Raw genomic sequence first — 18,970 nt, forward strand, 5'->3', positions numbered from 1 at the left:
TAGTAATTGTGAATTTATAACATAATTCGTTCAATAACTACTAAAACATTTGCTTTAATGCATACTTAAAAAAATACAAGAGTTTAATATCATATCAGTATTACTACCAACTAGACTTACATAGAACTTGTATAATCAATTGCCCCTTATAAGCCATAAGTAATGTCAGTAATTATAATTAGTATACTTCCTGCATACGACCACACGCTCTACAATAACTGCAAATTGCAAAATTTAAATATATTATATAGAATGCTAACTGGTCTATAAATGGGATTGATCATGCGGATAATAAAATGTAGATAACTTATTAAATGCCACTGGATACCCACCTAATGATAAACGAGAACGGAATTCATCTACATTAGATAAGGCAGGTCCATGATACTTATCAGGAACAGGATTAGCAACATCATGTTTGACAACTTGTAATAAAGTATCAAAAGAAGGTATATTAGAATTATCCTTATTACAAGTTTGAATTTCTTGAATGATTTGATGAATTAAACCATCATAATCATCTAAATTGGCTTGTATGATGGTTTCTAATTTATCCGATGAGAATTCCAAATCATTTCTATATAAGAAATTAATTAATGAACTTTGAACTAATTTTAAATGACTTGTTTCAGTAGGACATTGAGATTTTAAATGTAAAATTAATCTTGATTTATTATTCAAAATATTTTGTTTATAAAATTGTTTGAATTCTTCAAGACTTATAGTCTCTAAAATTTTTACATGATTAAATCTTGCTTCAAAATCATACTTACCATCAACAATATAATTCCAAAATCTCGAAGTTTCTTCTCCTAAATGTTTTAATTTGGTTAATTTAGTATCTTTAAGGGCTTGCTTATATTTGGAAAATTCTGATTCATCGAATTTTTCGACAATTCTACCAAATCTATCCAAGAATTCTTCAATTCTATATTGCAAATAATCAGATGTTCTTTCTGATTGTACTAAAATTCTAAATCCCAATTGAGTTCTACCTAATACAACCCCAGAAAATACTACATAACCCAATTGTTCTTTAGTTCTTAATTGATTAAAACATGTTTCTTTAAGGGTAGTACCTAATAAATCACTAAGAACTCTAGTTCTTACATTTTCTGGAGTAACCACCGATTCCATTTGAAAATAATATTCAATACAAGAATTAATATTTTTAGGATCTTCTAAAGGTATTTCATATCTAATAGTATCATTAGGAGATAAGACATAATTTCTAAATTTAATTTGTTTCTCAACTTCTTCAAAAGTTTCAGCAATTGGTTTAATATCTTTAATATAACCATTAATTAATTCCTTAATAACATAAGCCTTATCAATATTAAAATTACCATGAATTAATGATTCACTAAAAATACCTGTTTCCCAAATAGTCTTGGAATAAAATTCTTCAAGTTCTTCAAATGTAATAGAATTTAAAGCTTCAAGTCTATCAGCATATTGATAAGTCTTTTCATTAACTAATAATAATAAATGAGTACCTATTTGACCATATGGTTGATTATAACCAAAATTTTTAAATTGTTTACCAAGTTTATATTTAATTGTTTCAAATCTTTCTTTATTAGGTTTAAAATTGAAAAATTTATTCAATACTTGTTCTAATAAAACTGGTAATTTATCATTATAACCTGAAACTTTAATATTAAATCCATCTCTCCAACCACTTATATGAACTTTTAAACCAACTAATGAAGCATAATAAGTAAGTTGATTTAAATCATCTTCTAATAAATCTCCTAATAAACTTGATAAAGTTGAACTTTTAACATTTGTATTAGAATTTGGTAAATGAAATATAATTTCAATAGTACCTTTTGGAACTTCAAATTGATCATCTTGTTTAAACCAAATATGAGATTTATTATTATCTTCAATTACATATGGATGAAGTAATGGAGTTAAAGATTTTACTGAAACATCAAAATTAGTTGGAATAAAATCATTAGGTTTTGGATAATGTAAACTTTGATTAAATGAAGCTGATTTAATTGATGAAAGTAAATCTTGAGGTATATCTTCATACGCATATTCTGTTCCATACCATTTTTCTGTTTTATCTAATCCTTGTAAAGATTGAGATACTAAAGAAATTCTAAAATTATTTGGATTTAAATAACTACCATATTTTTTAATTGCTTCATTATCGAATTTTCTAAGAATTGTTGAACTTAATAAATAATTAGGAGGAATTGTATCAATATATTTATATAATGTTCCACTCATTTTTGAAACTGTACTTGAAGCTTCAGCCTTTTGTCTAAATTTAAAATTAACCACTGACATATTACTAATTTCTTCCCAAATCCATTTCTTAGGTTCATCATTTACAATGGCCTTTAAATATTGAAATACAGTAAGTACAACCGTTTCCCAATTTTCTAATCCTAAAGGTGTTAATTCAAAATTTAAAACAAAAAATGAATTACCTTGACAAACTTTAACATTTCCAGCAGAAAGTTCTGTTACCCATTGTTTATGTTTTAAATAATATAATACTGAACCTTCACTTTCATGACCAAGTAAATGAGAATAATAACTACTAGGTTTTGATTCCCATTGCAGTTCTAAATCATCAGGTATCATAAAAGTTATTTCTAATTCATTTTTATCCATTATTGGTTTAGCTTTAATTAATTTATGTAAATAATCTTTAGTTAAAATTAATTCTTTATGAGTTGGTCTTGATAATTGTTTATTTGAAATATCTTGAAATTTTTCAATTGACCAATTAGTTAAAGTATCTAAATCTTCTTTACCTAATATAACAAGACTCATTAAATTTGATGAATAATGAGATTTATGAAAATCAATTAAAATATCTCGAACATTTAAACCATTATTTGTTGGTTCAATATGTAAAGTTTGAAAATTCCCCGTTGAAAATCCATTATAAGGATGATTTGGATTACTATTCAGTTTATCTAATTGATATAATCTCCAATTATCACTTTGAAGATTTTTCTTATTTTCTGAATCTACTGCATTAATTTCTCGATCTTTACAACTAACACTAAATAATGGAGATATAAAAAATTGTGCAAATCTATCTAATGCACCTTCAAGATAATCTGAACCCACTTGAAAATAATAATTTGTATGTTCAGCCGCTGTATAAGCATTTGAATGTCCTGAATGTTTTGATAAATAATTAGAATATTCATTTTCTTTAGGATACTTTTCTGTACCCATGAATAATAAATGTTCACAAAAATGGGCTAAACCTGGTACATTATATTGTTTATCAGTAAATGCTCCAACATTAACATCTAATGATGCAGCTGATTTATCAGCTGTTGGATCATTAATTACAAGCACATGTAAATCATTAGAATTGATTTTAAACAATCGATATAATCTATCATCAGTAACTGGTTTATCAATATTAGAATTATCTGATAATATAGTAATTTTATTTGAAAAATTATTGGACATTGTAGAGAATGAAAGATGAAATTGAGATTGAGATTGGAATTGAGAGTGAATAGTATGAAGATGATGGGAATAAAATGGTCGATAATTTGTTGATATAATTGACTTATATATTGTCCGAAATCCTAACATTAACAAAGTCAGTAGTATGAAGAATTTCAAGAAAAAGTTCATTCATCTATGACTACAGAGGTTATTAGAGGTGAGTCTTCTGAGAAATGACAAGTGAGAAATGGCAAATTAATTTGGGGGAATGCCTCGGAAACTTAGTGCAAAAAAAAGTAGAATTACTGACAAGTTTAGTGGGGTAGAGCCAGACAGATTATTACTAATAATATTGTTAGTATTGTTAGTAGTATTGTTATATATTAAATGTTAAATACACACCTATGTTAAGATTATATAGACTCAATTAAACAATTCAAATTATTAAGAAAACTACTAACTAAATATTCTATACTATCAAGTTTAGTAAATGCACTAACAAGTATTGGATCAGGAGATGATACTTCAAGTTTTTTATTAATCATTACTACCATTTTATTATATGTAATACATTTAGTAATATAATCTAATGGATCATGTTTTGGACGTAACAGTAAATGACTCATAACACTTGAAAATATATTTTGACTTGTAGTATCTTGAATTGAATTTATACTTGACAGATCAGAATTCCCAGTTAATTCATTTAATCTTTTCTCAATATCTTGAACATTTAATGGTTGAGTTGAATCTAATGAAGATGTTGAAGATTTTGATGGTAATTTCATTTCATCTCTAATTTTATCAATATATGACATCCCAGTTATTGGTTCAATTTCTCCCCATGGTTTTTCAGTTACTTTATGTAAACTTTTTAAATCTAAACATACTTCTGCTTGACTTATATATGCATCTACTGTAATAGTTGGAATTAATTCTGGTTCAAATGAACTTGTAGGAGTTATATTATATGGGAAAACTAAATTTGGATCGGTTGGTAATTGTAAGGCAACTTTAGCAGTTTGAATATAATTTAATAAATTTTTAAATGTTTGAATTAATGTTTCATGATTAACTATTGAACAATCATCAGTAATTGATGTTAACAGTTCTATAGATTCTATTGCTTGATCAATTGATCTTTTGGCGGTTATAATTTGTCCTAAAAGCATAGGTTTCTTTAAATTTAATCGATTAATTACTTTATTAAAGTGTGGTTCTCTTAAATTAACTGAAAGATGAGTTATATAAGCTCCATCTCTTACTACAATTCCTTTTAAAAATTCCAGTTTATTGGATGATACAGGTAATTTAATAGCTGGACCTCTTTCAATTTTATTATCGGGATCAGGATGTTGAGGTGAATTATATAGTAATAAATTTGAACATATATGTAATGCTTCTATAATTTGGGGGAATTCAGGTGTTATAATGGCTGTAGTTAGCCAATGTAATTCTTTGTCGGCATTATTTACTTGTAATTCCTGTATGGATTGTTTAAATTGAGCCGTTGATGTCATTAGTTATAAAGTGTACTTGTATTATATATATATATATATAAGCTTATACTATTATAGTATGGGGAGATGATGATTGATATTAGGCCAGGCTTATGTATTGGTGTATGGATGTTTAATTTTTATTGTAGGTCAATGGGAGTGTCCCTACCAGTCGTGTCCCTCGCCCAACCAGGGAGAAAAACAACGACCAGACAATTCCCATCAACAAATTTTAGAAAGGCATATAAACCTTTGTAGCATCAGTTAGGTGAGGTGAATGTGCAGGACTACTGTTTATATCCAACTAACTATCAATTAGACTTAAAGGAATAACCATAATTACTAACAAGTAATAATTGATAAGTAATTTTGAAACTGGTAAGGAATTGATTAATACTGTAAAGAAATTATTTAGTAGCAATCATTAATTATTGGAGAAATTATTTGTTATTAATTGTGAAATTTTAATTTTATATATATAAACAAATAATTTAAATAATATGCTGGGTCCATCAACTTCAAGTGAAAGATCTACCATGAATGTTAATGGACATTTAACTGAACAACATCATCAAGATACTCGAAATGAATATGATCCAGCTGTTTCCGCAGCTGCCGCAGCTGCAGTAGCAGTATCTGCTTCAGGTTATTCAGGTTTAAATTCAGATGAAACTAATCATTTTCATAATCAACCATATCATGCTGCTAATGCTAGTGCAGCTGCAGCAGCTGCTGAACTTCAACATCGTCAAGAACTTCAAAGAAGACAGCAACAATTGCAACAACAAGAATTGCATCATCAACAACAACAATTACAACAATTTCAACAACAACAACAGCAACAACATCATCAACAACAACAGCAACAACAGCAACAACAACAACGATTACAACAACATCAACAACAGTTGCATCATCTTCAACAGCAACAACAACAACGTATACCGGAACTTACTCAAGCACACCTTGGTGAAGATTATGAAGGTGCAGTTTTACAATCAAGATATATTGATAATGAAATAATTAAGACATTTTCAAGTAAACAAGATCTTGTTAAATTTGTTAAATATACTTTAAGTGATGAAGAACATTGTAAAATTGTTATTAATTCATCTAAACCTAAAGCTGTTTATTTTCAATGTGAAAGATCAGGATCATTTAGAACTACTGTTAAAGATTCTGCTAAAAGACAAAGAGTTGCTTATACTAAAAGAAATAAATGTGGTTATAGATTAGTTGCTAATTTATATCCTCCAGAAAAGGATAAGAAAAAGATTAAAAAGGATAATAATTTAGATGATAAATTAACTGATTTTAGTAGTAATACTACTAATAATAATTCAAATTCAACTGGAGGTCATGATGAAATGTGGATTTTAAGAATGATTAATCCTGCTCATAATCATGGACCTGATGTTGTTAATGGTAAGAAAAAAAGACTGAAATCTTCGAGAACTTTAGTTGAAAAACCAATTAATAAAGGTGGTAATCCTTATGCATCACCAGATGTATTAAGTCATTTACATCCTCATAATGGATTAACTACTCATCAACATATACAATCTCATTTACATGATCATCATACTCCATCTGTACAAGATCCTGCTGTAATTGCAGCAATTGAAGCTACACCAACTGCAGCAGCTGCTGCAGTAGCTGCATTACATTCTCAAAATGCTAATGTAGATCCTAATATAGATCCAAATGTTGATCCAAATGTTCAAGCTCATGATCATAGTCATGGATTAAGAGGTTCAGTTCCATTACAGAATCTTAGAAGGTGAGACACCTCTGACCTTTTTTCTTTATGTATACTTAGTTGTTTTTATTAATCTGTTATTCTACGTACTTAGTTACTTTACTTTACTTATTTACTTTATTTTACTTTCTTAGTCTTTTTCTTTCACTGTGTTTTACTTTTATCTCCGCTTGCTTGTTTCGTCTAGTTTATAATAAACAGTGTATTTGTATTATTAGTGTATGGTACAGTATTTAGTGGAGCAGCTGCTAAAGTGCGCGTGACTCACGACCAACGAAGAGGCTCAAAGAACAAAAAAAAATTATTTTACCATCCTCGAACCCATACAGATAACCATAAATCTTTAACAGATATATGTATAGAACGCTAATTGCGCGAAGAATTATGTCTACCAATTCAGTTAATACAGAATGGACTGCTTCTAAAGTTAGAAGTACATTTTTAGATTATTTTATTAAACAAAAAAATCATACATTTGTACCATCATCATCAGTAATTCCTCATAATGATCCAACATTATTATTTGCCAATGCTGGTATGAATCAATATAAACCAATTTTTTTAGGTACAGTTGATCCAAGTTCAGATTTTGCTACTTTAAAAAGAGCCGTTAATTCTCAAAAATGTATTAGAGCTGGAGGAAAACATAATGATTTAGAAGATGTTGGTAGAGATTCTTATCATCATACATTTTTTGAAATGTTAGGTAATTGGTCATTTGGAGATTATTTTAAACGTGAAGCTATTGAATGGTCATGGGAATTATTAACTAAAGTTTATGGTTTAGATAAACAAAGATTATATGTAACATATTTTGGAGGTGATGAAAAACAAAATCTTGAACCTGATCTTGAAGCTAAACAATTTTGGTTAGATGTTGGAGTTCCTGAAGATCATATTTTACCAGGTGATGTTAAAGATAATTTTTGGGAAATGGGTGATCAAGGTCCTTGTGGTCCATGTTCAGAAATTCATTATGATAGAATTGGTGGTAGAAATGCTTCTCATTTAGTTAATCAAGATGATCCAAATGTTTTAGAAATTTGGAATAATGTCTTTATGCAATTTAATAGAGAAATTGATTCATCTTTAAGACCTTTACCAAATAAACATATTGATACTGGAATGGGATTTGAAAGATTAGTATCAATTTTACAAGATAAATCTTCAAATTATGATACTGATGTATTTACACCAATTTTTGAAAAAATTAGTGAAATTACTGGTGTTAGACCTTATGGAGGTAAATTTGGTATTGATGATACTGATGGAATTGATACTGCTTATAGAGTTATTGCTGATCATGTTAGAACTTTAACTTTTGCAATTTGTGATGGTGGTGTACCAAATAATGAAGGTAGAGGTTATGTATTAAGAAGAATTTTAAGAAGAGGTTCACGTTATGTTCGTAAATATATGAATTATCCAATTGGTTCATTCTTTCAACAATTAGTTGATGTTGTCATTGAACAAAATAAAGAAATTTTCCCGGAAATTGTTAATGGAGCTCAAGATTTAAAAGAAATCTTAAATGAAGAAGAAATTTCATTTGCCAAAACTTTAGATAGAGGTGAAAAATTATTTGAAAAGAATGCAATAATTGCTTCTAAAACTCCTGAACAAACATTATCAGGTAAAGATGTTTGGAGATTATATGATACTTATGGATTCCCAGTTGATTTAACTAGATTAATGGCTGAAGAAGCCGGATTAAAGATTGATGAAATTGCCTTTGAAAAAGCTCGTGAAGAATCAAAAGAAGCTTCTAAAGGTAATGGAGGTAAAAATAATGCAAATTTAATTAAATTAGATGTTCATGCTCTTTCAACTTTAGAATCAGTTGAAAAGACTAATGATAATTTTAAATATGGTTTAGATGATATTAAATCAACAATTTTAGCTATTTATAATGGTAAAGAATTTGTTGATATTGCAAAAGAAGGTGAAGAATATGGTATAATACTAGATAAAACTCCATTTTATGCTGAACAAGGTGGACAAGAATATGATACAGGTAAATTAGTTATTGATGGAAAATCTGAATTTAATGTAACTAATGTTCAATCTTATGGAGGATTTATTTTACATACTGGGAAACTTATTGAAGGTTCATTAAGTATTAAAGATGAAGTTATTGCTACTTATGATGAAATTAGAAGATGGCCAATTAGAAATAATCATACTGGAACTCATGTATTAAATTATGCTTTAAGAGAAGTTTTAGGAGATTCAGTTGATCAAAAGGGTTCATTAGTTGCTCCTGAAAAATTAAGATTTGATTTTAGTCATAAACAAGCTTTAAATCCAATTGAATTAGAAAAAGTTGAAAGTATTTCAAATGAATATATTAAAGCTAATAAAACTGTTTATGCTAAGGATGTTCCACTTAGTATTGCTAAAGAAATTAATGGAGTTAGAGCAGTATTTGGTGAAACATATCCTGATCCAGTTAGAGTAGTATCTATTGGAGTTACTGTTGATGATTTACTTGAAAATCCTCATAAAGCTGATTGGCATCATGTTTCAATTGAATTTTGTGGTGGTACTCATGTTGCTAAAACAGGAGATATTAAAGATTTAGTAATTATTGAAGAATCAGGTATTGCTAAAGGTATTAGAAGAATTGTGGCAGTAACTGGTCATGATGCTCATGAAGTTCAAAGAATTGCTAAAGAATTTGAACAAGAATTAATTCATGCAGAAGGTTTATCATTTGGATCAATTAAAGAATCTAAAGCAAAAGAACTTGGAGTTTCATTAAAGAAATTATCTATTTCTGTATTAGATAAATTAAGATTAAACAAACAATTTGAAAAATTAGATAAATCAATTAAAGATGATTTAAAAGCTAAACAAAAGGAAGAATCTAAAAAGACTTTAGATACTGTTAAACAATGGTTAGATAAAAAGGATTCAGGAGAATTTTTTATTGGTCATGTACCAATTAATGCTAATGCAAAAGCCATTACTGATGCCATTAATTTTATTAAAAAGGATTATAAACAAAAATCTATCTATTTAATAACTGGTATACAAGATAAAGTTGCTCATGGATGTTATGTATCTGATGAAGCACTTTCAAAAGGTATTAATGTTAATGAATTAGGTGGTCTTGTTGCTGAAGAAATTGGTGGTAGATCTGGTGGTAAAGGTAATACTGTTCAAGGGATGGGAGATAAACCTGAAGGAATTGAATCTGCCATTAAAAAATTAACTCAAGCTTTTGAATCGAAATTATAAATTATAAATTTAGATTATTACATTTATTTATTTATAATTTATTTATAGTTTCAGGTAATTCATTAGTTAATTTATCTTCTTCTATTTGATCAATTAATTGAGCATTCCCACCAATATTTTCAATTATATCATTTAGAATAGTTTTATTTAAATCATCTTTAGTTAATTCATTATTTGTAGTTATAATACTTATAGTATTTAATTTCCAAGCCATATGAGGATATGAACCTAATTTAATTATTCCATTACCATATTTTTTATCAAGATTAATTTGTAATTGAGTTAAATATGGAGCTAATTCACTTTCTGAACTACTTGTCTTTATATAATATCTTTTTAATAATGATTTATCTTGATTTGGAATTCTTGGTAAAAGTATTGGTTGTAAAGATTTAATTAATCTTTCAAATAATTGTGGTATACCAGGTAAAATATATAATTTATAATCTATAACTATTATTGGGAACCATAATGATTCATCTGTAAATATTTTTTCAACATTTATACCATTAGAAGTTTTTGGTAATGTTGCCATTTTATAAAATGCTTGTAATTGATCATTTGATAATTTATCTAAATATTCATGACGAATACTTTGCATTCTTTCAACTACTTCATTATCTAATTCATAATCAAGATTATAATATTCACTAATTACTTGATAAGTTATATCATCATGTGTTGAACCTAAACCTCCACTTGATACAATAAAATCAACTTTATCTTCTTCAAGTAAAAATTTTAATGATCGAAAAATATCTTGTTTATCATCTCCACAAACAATGGTTCTCTTTAAAGGGATCGATAAATCATTAAAACAAAATTTAGCAAATTGAAATGAATTTGTATCTAAGATTTTCCCATTAAGAACTTCATCACCAATGATTAAACATCCTGCTGAAGAAATTATAGGAGAAATTGGATAATTTTGATAATTTTGATAATTTTTAGTGATGGGAGTTACTCCTGATGATAATGATGCAGTCATTGGAAGTTTATTAAATCTTCTACTTAATAATTTTATGATCATATAGGCAATATATGAAGATAAGTAGAGTTAGAGATATGATTTGTGGAGTAGTATTTGTGGGAGGGAGGGGTTAAGTATTGCGGCATGGGTGTGCTTTTCTACATTATACTATATTAATTTAGACAAAAGAGATTAATAAATTGATTGATTAGATAGTGTATAAGGCAGGCTTAGACTGCTGGAATACTAATGACAGTAGTCAATCAGATTTTAGTTATTGTAGTAGTACAGTAGTACAGTAGAGACAGATTGATATGGACATTAATATAGCATTACCTAATCGGGTCACATACTTTGCGATCTCGCAACCGAGTACGGAACAACAAAAATGTCTAGAGCTGCGGAACGACAGCAGCATAGTTCCATACCATAAATATGGAATTGGGAAGGGTAAAGGGTAAACTGTAAACTATGAAGAATGAATTTAGAAATTGTGAAAGAGAGAGGGTTTTAATTATTACTAATATATTTTCTTGGTACTGTGGTGACCATACGAATTAACTATTGTAGTGTAGGTATTTACTATAGTTAGTAGTCACAGTATTGTTGTTGTACTGTAGTAGTACTAACTGACTACTGAGTCACTGGATACTGCAGACTGTGGCATGTCGTATATGAGTTCGCGCTTACGTAACATAGATAAACGTGTGCATTTTAAAAAGTCACAAGAGCAAACATTGTCGTCGAAACAATGTCGTCCAATGTCGCCTATCCCAACACGGAAAAATTCTCTAACTGTCCCATTCCATCCCCTATTCAATAACCATATATTTAAGGTCAGTTTCCACATTATTCATAGTTATTATTATAATAATACCCATTCTTTTATATCCTCGTATATCCCTTCGATTTACTTTTTTCATATAATTTCGAAATATAATGGGAAATAGCCCGTCTAAAGATGATCCTCTGCCGAATACCTCAAGCCAATCTCAAACTTCAACTTCCACTGGTCCAACCTCTTTAAATGGAGATTTGGAACCTGATGAGTCGGCCTCGGCGCTATCTCAACTATATATTAATGATGCTAATGATTTGATTCAAAGCAAGAGATCTTCTGCTATCAATATCAATCCTAATCCATCAAATCCTTCCAAGTATAATAAAGCTACTATTAGTAATCAAAATTACTCTAGTACTACTACTACTAATAATAATAATAATAATATCAATAATAATAATAATAATGCTAACAAGCAAAATATGACAGCAGTCACAACTGCAACTGCAACTGCAACAACATCAAAACCTAACAGAGATGAATCTCCTAAGAAAGTCAAGAGAAATAATGCTGATGTTAATCAAGAACAATTTAATTTGGATCTTGAAATCGGTGTTTCCATGGCAAAATTGTTAAAATCTTCAACTACAACAACTGCCTTATCTACTGCAGAATATGGTTCTTCTTTTGATAGCGTCACTTCAACTGTTTCTCCAATTTTCACAACGGTGGGTGGAGATTCTTCTAAAGAAGATGCTAATCTGCTGGTTCTGTCATTTGGTTCAAATTCTTCAAGTTCTAATTCTCCTCCAAATCTGAAAACTCTTTATTCCATATCTAGAGAAAAAGAAAAAGAATTAGATATAATTCCTGAATTGTCTGTAGAATCATCTCCTGAACCAAGACTTAGAAATTCTTCAACCACTTCAAGAAGTAAATCAATAAAATTGATTGATTCTTCTAATAGTTCATTATCAAGTTCTCCACCATCTGTATATTCTTCTTCATCAGTTGATATAGAAAATATTATAAACAGATTGGTAACTATTGGAATGAAAAAGAAGTCTACTTCAAGTAAAAGTAAATTACCAGTTTCTTCAGAAGAAATTAAATATATTTTAACTAAATCAAGATCTATCTTTATGAGTCAACCAACTTTATTAAGATTATCACCACCAGTTAAGGTTGTTGGTGATATTCATGGTCAATTTAATGATTTAATTCGTATATTCAATAGTTGTGGATATCCTCCATACTCGAATTATTTATTCTTGGGTGATTATGTCGATAGAGGTTATAAATCTTTAGAAACTATTTTATTACTTTTATGTTATAAAATTAAATATCCTGAAAACTTTTTTATGTTAAGAGGTAATCATGAATCGGCAAATATTACCAAGATTTATGGATTTTACGATGAATGTAAAAGACGATTATCAAGTCCAAAGATTTGGAAAGATTTTATTGATGTTTTCAATACTTTACCAATCGCGGCTACTATTAATGATAAAATCTTTTGTATTCATGGAGGTTTATCTCCAGATTTGACTGATTTATCACAAATTGAACAAATTAAACGTCCAACTGATATCCCAGATAAGGGACTTTTGGCTGATTTATTATGGTCTGATCCAGATCCTTCTGTAAAAAACTTTTCTACCAATAATTGGCCAAAAAATGATCGTGGTGTTTCTTACTGTTTTGGAAGAAAACATGTTGATTACTTTTTAGCCAATTTTAAAATGGACTTGATTGTAAGAGGTCATATGGTTGTTGAAGATGGATATGAATTCTTCAATAAACGTAAATTGGTGACTATCTTTTCTGCTCCTAATTATTGTGGAGAATTCAATAATTTCGGGGCTATAATGAAGGTTGATAAAAGTTTATACTGTTCTTTTGAGTTATTGAAACCCAATTAGCATATCTGCATAATTTAGTTATTTTGCATAATTGTTTGCTTAAGAGATGTCTGAATTAATATCAGCATTTCTGTTACTATTCTATTATTATTATTATTATTATTATTACTATTATTACATTACTACTCTTAGCTTTTTTCTACTTAGTTTGATATTTGGTCATTTTTTGATAGATAGTGATGAATCTCTTTGTCTTTGGACTTTATGAGATCAATGTCCCTTTCTATTTCGATTTTCCTTTTTATTTTTATTTTAATTAACTAACTTATTTTATTTTATTTATCTTTATTTGTGAATCCTGTTTATACTTATGGTGTTAAGTTAACTTTTACTTTCCTATTTCTTATTTTCTTTAGATATTACTGTTTATATCAATAAATCAAATAAATTTTATTTATAATTAGATTGTAAATTAGGGGGTTTTCTATAAAGGATTCTGTACAAGAATGGTATAATAAATAAAATATTAAAATATTAAAAACAAGCAGGAAAAGAAGATCAAGTAATTTACTTCTTACCAAATAATCCCTTAAGGGAGAACTTCTTATATCTGAAAGTGTAATATAAGAAGAGAACAAATGAGACATTAAAAATGAAGTAAACACAGAAGAATCCAATATTTCTCCATCTGTAAGCGTATTTAGCTCCAATTGTTAATAAATAATCATCAGCATTGGTATATTGACAGTAACCACATTGACTAGTAGCACTAGGATTTGTAAGATAACCGCCTCTACTATTAAGGAAATCAGCCATAAATTCTCCACAAGTTTCATTAGGTGGTGGATTAAAGAAAGCTAATTCAACTTGAGAACATGTAATTTTTCTACCATGTAATACAGCCGACACTAAATTTTGAATAAAATAAGTATATGGACTAACTTTATGCATAAAAGTCCAAAATCCTGGCATAAGACTTACTGGTTGAACTACTCCAGAAAAGGCCACAATAAAAGTATATAAGAATGATACAATAACTGCAGCAGTTTCTAAATCAGGAGCAATATAAAGAATTAAACAACCAAATGAAACAACAAAGAATTGTAAGAAAACACCTTGAGCTAAATAAAATATACCAGCATGAGGACCTGAAGTATTAGCTTGAGTTGGGAAATAAAGAGAAACAAACATAATTGTTGCTCCAAAGATTAAATAAGGAATTTCCATAATAATTTGAGTAAGAATCATTAATGACCAAGTATAAGTATTTGAAAGTTTTTCACGACCTTCAAATAATTCACGACCTTTAATAGCCTTTTCTTGAACTTGATTAATAATTGGAGCAGAAACAACCACAGCTAAGAAACTTACAAACATACCATTTTGAGCTCCAGTTAAACTATGTTTAAGACCAAAGAATGAGAAACCAATAAATAATCCGCACATGGTAACTAAAGCTAATTTGGCTGCAAAATATTGCGGATCTCTCCAAAAAATAATATGAGTTCTCTTTAAAACATGATAAAATTGATAATGAAATGGAGTAGCATATTTTGAAATTAATGATTTTTCAGTTCCATCATCAACTCCTTCTGATTTTTGACTAGATTCAATAATTAATTCATCACGTCTTTTATCAGTAGCAATTTTTTCTGGAGAATTATTCCAAATATCAAACCAATTATAAGATGTTGAAGCAGTTGCACCGGCACCAATGGCTTCTAAAATATATTCAGCTGGATTTTCACCATCTTCACATTTTCTAGCTCCATTTCTTTCAAAATAATTTAAAACAGTATTAGAATGAGTTCCAATATCTCCAAAATATACAGTTTGACCTCCTTTTCTTAATAATAATAAACGATCAAATTGTTCAAATAAAGTAGCTGAAGGTTGATGAATAGTACAAACAATCGATTGACCAGCATCAGCTAAACTTCTTAATAATTGAACAATCGACCAGGCCGATTGAGAATCTAAACCAGAAGTTGGTTCATCTAAAAACATTAATAAAGAAGGTTTAGCAACTAATTCAACACCAATAGATAATTTCTTACGTTGTTCAACATTTAAACCAGATCCACTTTCACCAACCACTGCATCAGCATATTCTTCCATATCTAATACTTTAATAATCTTTTCAACATAAGCTAATTTTTCTGAATCAGGTACTGAAGTTGATCTTCTTAATCTTGCAGCAAATTGTAAGGATTCACGAACGGTAGTTTGAGAAACATGAATATCTTGTTGTTGAACATAACCGGTACGACGACTAAATGACATATCTAATGGTTTACCATTAACTAACATATCACCAGTAACAACACCCATATCAATTCTTTGAGCTAAAGTATTTAATAAAGTAGTTTTACCAGCTCCAGATTCTCCCATAAGAGCAACAATTGTACCTGCTTCAGTATAACCAGATATAGTATCTAATAAAGTACGTTCTTTACCATCATAAGGTATAACATATTTAACATCCTTCCAAACAAATATATCCTTTGCTTTTAAATCTTCATCAGCTACAAAATTATTTTTACCTTCACCTTGAGATCCTTCACCAAGATTATTTTCAATATCACCAGTTAAATGTTGAGGAACTTTACCCTTAATATATAATAATCTATCACCTCCACCAGTAATTGGTTTAACTAATTCAGAACCTAAAGCATTAACAAATACAAAGAATATTAAGAAAGCAATAATAATACCAAGATTTCTCCATACATGAGAGAATGAATAAGTAAATGCAACTTTTAAATATTCATCACCCAGAACCCAAGTTTGACCTAAAACAGATCCTTTAAATGCACATACTTGAGTTCCACTAGCAAGATTATCATAACCTGGACCACCTGGAGTTAAATAATTCCCATCACATTCCATCTTTCTTCCATGAAATTCAGTTGAAATTACTGCTTCAAAAGCATATAAAATTGGATTAATATAAGAAATCCATTTGAAATAATCATGCATTGAAGGTCTTTGTAAAGTGAATGAAGAATACATTAAAACTGCCAAAATTAAAGTACCAGCAAAGGCATTAGCACTTGCAACTGTTTTATTTAATGAAGCAACCGCTTGGAAAAGTGCAGTCATAGTCATAGATGATAAATAAATGAATAATAAAGCAGTAAAGAAAGCTCCAGCTTCAGATTTAAGACCAGTAAGGAAATAAAGTGGTATAACAAAGAAAACACATACTAAGAAATTAATTGGGATAGATGTAAAATAATTCCCAAGAGCTTCAGCTGATGGATGATATAAGGAATAATTTCTTTGTTTCATCAAAATTGGTCTTGAAGAAAAGGCTGCTGAAATTTCAGCTAATGACATTAAAGAAACAGTAAATACTGCAAAGAAAACAGCACCACCTCTTGAAAAGGCACCACTAACAGTTGGAGTAGTATTATAATAAAGTGAACCAGCAATTAACCCTTGAGCTAACCCAGCAAAGATTAATGTACCATTATAGGCTTTATCATTCCAAATTCTTTGAAAAGCTCTTGTAGTAGTTAATTTCAATTGTTCATAATAATTAATAGTATAATAAGATTTAGAATTGGTATATTTCATCTTTTCTTGTTTAAGAGATTCATAAAAGAGTTCATGAGTTTTATCTGCATCAATATCTTTATTATATTCAGAAATTTCTTGTTTTAAACGTTTAAATTCATCAGAATTTAACCAATATTCTTCAAATTCTTGAGCAGTCTTTGGAACTCGATGTTCCCAACCCTTTTTAGGATATCTACCATTTGGATCAGTAACTGCAGTTAAAAATTCTGCAGTTGATTGTCTTGGTAAACATTCAAATCCCATTTTTTCAAAATATGGTTTAGCTTCCAAGATTGGTCCATAATAAATTTGATGACCCAGATAAAGAACAGTAACTTTATCAAAAGTTTCATAAATATTTTCACCAGCTTGATAAATTGTAACAAATGCAGTGGTATTTAATAAATTAGTTGAAGTTCTAATGGCTCTAGTATATTCTAAAGCAGTAGAAGCATCTAAACCTCTAGTAGCGTTATCCCAACAATAAATTGAACCTCTACAAGCTAAAGCTTCAGCAATAGAAACTCTTTTACGTTCACCACCAGAAACCCCTCTAATGAAATCATTACCAACTTTTGTTTTATAAGTATGTCTTAACCCAAATACAGTGGCTAAAATTTCCATTAAAGAATTAATAAATTGTTCTCTACTAACGCCTTTAATTCTAACATTTGGAGTTTTACAAGCAATAGCAAATTTTAAAGTTTCTTCAACAGTAAGATGAGGGAAATGAACATCTAATTCCGGATTATAAATAATATCTGATTTAAAACTTTTCATCATTTCCTTTTGAGGTATACCATCATATCTTATATCACCTTCAATCCCAGTATATAAATCAAAATCAGTTCCACTTAATGATTTAAGAAGTGTAGAACATCCAGAACCTGGTCTACCTAATACTAAAACCATTTCACCACTTTTAGCTAAACCATTAATATTATGTAAAATTTTATGAGTTGGAGTCTTTTTATTAGATATAATCTTTTTAGCTAAATGGTAAGGACCAGTAAATAAATCAGTTATTGTTGAAGCAATATCAAATGATTGATCAATACCATACATTGATAAATCTTCAAATGAAAGACCAGATTTACGTAATTTAATTCCTTCCTTTTCAAAGATATTCATACAAGTATTTAATATTTTGTATAAATCGAAATTTTCTGGATCAATTCTAATTTCTCCATCTCTTGTTGTATGTCTTGATAATTGTTGAGATAAAGATTCTAATCTTTCTAAGAAATGAGTTTCATTATTATTAGTAACTGATCTTACTAATTTTAATCTTCTACCTTCATCATCTCCTAATTCATCATAACCATCATCACTAGAATTATTTTTAGTGGGTGAATCATCTTGACCTTTAAATTCATTAATGGCATGTTCGTCATCGGAACTTATAGCCGTCTCTAAATCCAAATTATTTGAAGATGTCATAATTAATTGGATTATATATATTAAATATTAATTTATATATATGAATTATTATAATTATTACAACTGAAAATAATGAGGTTATATACCTTATAAAGGTAATATTTCCATAATATTCATTAATAGTGCACGAGATGACGTATTTATATGGACTTGCCATATTGATGTAAAATGTTCATAATCTTTTTTAAATTTGTGTCATTTTTTTCGACAAGCTCTTTGCAGCATTTTGGCTTATTTTGGGTTGTTTTTTTTTTTTTATTCTCACTTTTTGCTTTCTTTTTTCTTTTTCCCTTGGTAATATTAATAATGACTTATTAAGTCTATGTATTCATTACTGATACTGATTGTGGTCTAAGATAAATTAATATATATTCATTGATAAATGACCTTACTGTAGGGTAACTGGAGGTTAGGGGTCTTTTCTTA

At 28.7% G+C, this 18,970-nt stretch overlaps 7 protein-coding genes across 7 annotated transcripts; 3 read left to right on the plus strand and 4 right to left on the minus strand. All coding sequences in view use genetic code 12, as the record gives it.

Annotated features, from left to right (window-relative positions):
• Positions 1–142: 142 nt before the first annotated feature.
• Positions 143–3,785, minus strand: STE23 (metalloendopeptidase). The gene has a single exon (XM_064881218.1). The coding sequence runs from the start codon at positions 3,619–3,621 to the stop codon at positions 265–267; it is 3,357 nt and encodes a 1,118-aa protein (XP_064739596.1). The 5' UTR covers positions 3,622–3,785; the 3' UTR covers positions 143–264.
• Positions 3,786–5,056, minus strand: RAV2 (Rav2p). The gene has a single exon (XM_064881219.1). It carries the CDS (start codon positions 4,950–4,952, stop codon positions 3,846–3,848), a length of 1,107 nt encoding a protein of 368 aa, XP_064739597.1. The 5' UTR covers positions 4,953–5,056; the 3' UTR covers positions 3,786–3,845.
• A 132-nt stretch (positions 5,057–5,188) lies between these two features.
• Positions 5,189–7,000, plus strand: RBF1 (Rbf1p). Its single transcript, XM_064881220.1, has one exon. It carries the CDS (start codon positions 5,432–5,434, stop codon positions 6,713–6,715), a length of 1,284 nt encoding a protein of 427 aa, XP_064739598.1. The 5' UTR covers positions 5,189–5,431; the 3' UTR covers positions 6,716–7,000.
• Positions 6,912–9,946, plus strand: ALA1 (alanine--tRNA ligase). The gene has a single exon (XM_064883790.1). It carries the CDS (start codon positions 7,045–7,047, stop codon positions 9,928–9,930), a length of 2,886 nt encoding a protein of 961 aa, XP_064739599.1. The 5' UTR covers positions 6,912–7,044; the 3' UTR covers positions 9,931–9,946.
• A 15-nt stretch (positions 9,947–9,961) lies between these two features.
• Positions 9,962–10,918, minus strand: RJT21DRAFT_112794 (uncharacterized protein; the record flags this gene model as incomplete). Its single annotated transcript, XM_064880113.1, has 1 exon — positions 9,962–10,918. The coding sequence occupies one exon, from the start codon at positions 10,916–10,918 to the stop codon at positions 9,962–9,964; it is 957 nt and encodes a 318-aa protein (XP_064739600.1).
• Positions 10,919–11,399: 481 nt separating this feature from the next.
• SAL6 (Sal6p) lies at positions 11,400–14,004 on the plus strand. Its single transcript, XM_064883793.1, has one exon. The coding sequence runs from the start codon at positions 11,840–11,842 to the stop codon at positions 13,601–13,603; it is 1,764 nt and encodes a 587-aa protein (XP_064739601.1). The 5' UTR covers positions 11,400–11,839; the 3' UTR covers positions 13,604–14,004.
• Position 14,005: 1 nt separating this feature from the next.
• Positions 14,006–18,636, minus strand: SNQ2 (ATP-binding cassette transporter). The gene has a single exon (XM_064883792.1). The coding sequence runs from the start codon at positions 18,542–18,544 to the stop codon at positions 14,111–14,113; it is 4,434 nt and encodes a 1,477-aa protein (XP_064739602.1). The 5' UTR covers positions 18,545–18,636; the 3' UTR covers positions 14,006–14,110.
• Between the last annotated feature and the right edge of the window lie 334 nt (positions 18,637–18,970).

Source organism: Scheffersomyces amazonensis (assembly GCF_036850825.1).
Source record: "Scheffersomyces amazonensis strain UFMG-HMD-26.3 chromosome Unknown RJT21scaffold_2, whole genome shotgun sequence".
NCBI classification, from domain to species: Eukaryota; Fungi; Ascomycota; class Pichiomycetes; order Serinales; family Debaryomycetaceae; genus Scheffersomyces; species Scheffersomyces amazonensis.